Source organism: Penaeus chinensis, chromosome 26, assembly GCF_019202785.1.
Source record: "Penaeus chinensis breed Huanghai No. 1 chromosome 26, ASM1920278v2, whole genome shotgun sequence".
Lineage (NCBI taxonomy): Eukaryota > Metazoa > Arthropoda > Malacostraca > Decapoda > Penaeidae > Penaeus > Penaeus chinensis.
In genome coordinates, this window is record NC_061844.1 from 2,128,520 (window position 1) to 2,131,019 (window position 2,500).

Genomic DNA, 2,500 nt, shown 5'->3' on the forward strand with positions numbered 1-2,500 from the left:
GTGTGTGTGTGTATGTGTGTTGTTTGTGTGTGTGTGTTTGTGCGTGTGTGTTTGTGTGTGTTTGTGAGTGTATGTGTGTGTGTGTGTGTGTGTGTGTGTGTGTGTGTGTGTGTGTGTGTGTGTGTGTGTGTGTGTGTGTGTGTGTGTGAGTATGCTTTACTCGCGCGTCTGGCAGTGCACCACACGTGATCCCAGCCCTAAAACCTATCCGGTCCGCGGGGTTTAATGCCGAATCTCTGGCCCGCCGAGGAAGGGTTAAGAAAACCAGAGACTATAGATTTGCGGGGAAATAATGCTAGGATCTGGGCAGAGTCACCACCGTTGCAGCAGAAGATGCAATTGCGATGACAGAGCCCGAACTTTGCAACATCTTGAATAACTGTGGCAAAAAAGGTGACATTGATTACAGACTTTCATCAACGCCAAGGGCAGGGCTGTAGTGTGATAACATTGGTTCCAGAGCTAGATAAGACAAGGCAAGCGCAGGTGGAAGAACCAAGGCCATTGGTGTAAACATACCTGAAAATCTTTTTAAAACAGCATTAAGATATCTAATTCAACAAACCCGTCTAGATAAAAGCTAATCTTGATGAAAAAGACTAACCAACCATCTTCCCTTTTCTTCCTCCTTTCGCAGACATGACGGGAAGAGCCCCAACGAGGCGGTTCGTGCTGTTTGGGCTCCTGGTGATTATGGCAGCGCTTGTTTTCCTGGCGTACGTTTTACCTCCGTCAGTTATTGCAGATTAATTCTCACTGTGCATTGCCTCACTCTAACAATAGAAGTTTTGCAACCGATAGTGGTATAGGCACCTGCACTTTCTATAGAACGGGGGTGCAAACAAATGACCCAGACATTAATGATAATTAAAGAAAAAAGCTATTCGGAAATCTAGGATTCGGAAAACTAATCTATAAAATCTAATATTCTGGAATAGAAGAAAATGTACACCCCGGCTAAAGATTAAAGTCATGTGGAATTATTACTCCATTAATCTACCCTAAAAGGAATTCCCCCCCCCCCCCTCAAAAAAAAATCTAGAGAAGGGGAAGAAATCTAGAAAAAACAACAACTTCACCTTAAAAAAGTACCCTAAAAAATGTCGCAACCCAATGTATGGAAGTTATCATCAAAGGCTCTTCCGGCCACGTAGCTCCTACATTTCTCACAGAAGACCCTCGGGAGATGTGCCACTTTCTGTACACTCTACATGATATCGTATGGAAATGGCTACTATTGGGACACCTATGACGAAATAAACATTTTGGTTAAAGAATTTACAGAACGTCGACAATACCGGTATTATCATTTATTTAATTTCAGATTATGGAAATGATAGAAAGACTAGAAAACAAACAAACGTATAAACACGATACTCCTCTTGAGATTTTTTATTTTGGCTTTTTTTTGGTACGAATCATGCGGTGCACTTGGGGGGGGGGGGCGTCCGAAGGGGAGGGGGGGAGAGGAGAAAGAGGGGAGGGAGGAAGGAGGAAGGGGGGATGGGAGTAGGAGGAAGGGGGGAAGGGGAGGAGGAGGAAGGGGGGATGGGAAGAGGAGGAAGGGGGGATGGGAGTAGGAGGAAGGGGGAGGGGGCTGGGAAGAAGGGAGTCAGACAGGGAGGAAGGGGACCAGGGGGAGGTAGAAAGTCAAATAGGGGAGGGAGAGAGGTAGATAGATATGCCCAGAGCACAGAGGAATGCCAAAAGACGGTGAATTATGAACTGCTGATATATGCAGATGAAATAGTGGTCGTTGTTATGTTTATGCAAAAGAATACGAAGTTAAGTCCTAAGGTGTGAGAGCTCCACTGATTTTAATTCCCCTGCTCCCTTGGCCCCAGGCTCTCCTTCGACCACGACTTGAACACGACTACTACCTCCCCTCCTCAACGCCTAGTATCAACTCGGCCCAGCCCAAATCAACCACCCGGGTCATTATTCAACCTCCAGGAAACATTCCTCCTCTACTTCATCTCCACCCAACAGCTTTCTTCATATCCCTTATCACTCCTCTGCAGCCTTATCTATTTCTCACTCAGCCGCTCCCTGTTCCGCTTGGCCCCGTCCTTCTACTACCCCCACCTCGACAAGTCCTTTGAGTTCTCTGTTTAGCCCAGCCAAATGGGATCGATTTTCTGTGATCCCCTATACAGCCCCTTACTCTAACAGCACTCGCCTCTTGCAACACTGCCTCCAAAGCAAGTGGGCAAAGTTTCCTTCTACAGCCATCTCCATCATTCCTGCCTTGTCACAGTTACATCCGAATCCCAAGCTAAAGCATTATCAACTCTGACTTGATTGGCAAACCCATTCCTGCCCAGCCTCATCCCTCCCTCAATACTTGTACCGAAATCGTCTCCATCTCCCCGACAAACTTACTCGCCAAATTTGTGGACTATGATGCAGGGTCAGTACAGTGTTACACCACTCCCCCCAGAGGCCGTCGTAAGTTCCCCACCAATATTGTCAATATTACTTTTCGTAGACATGACCTACC

The 2,500-nt window shown here is 46.5% G+C and overlaps 1 protein-coding gene across 1 annotated transcript in view; it reads left to right on the top strand.

Annotated features, from left to right (window-relative positions):
* The window catches only part of LOC125039234 (WSC domain-containing protein 1-like), a 28,185-nt gene that overhangs the window by 7,108 nt on the left and 18,577 nt on the right, over window positions 1-2,500 (top strand). Inside the window, exon 2 of the mRNA XM_047633045.1 lies at window positions 638-716. Coding sequence (XP_047489001.1) covers window positions 640-716 — 77 coding nt within the window. The 5' untranslated portion in view covers window positions 638-639. The remainder of the gene's footprint in view (window positions 1-637; window positions 717-2,500) is intronic.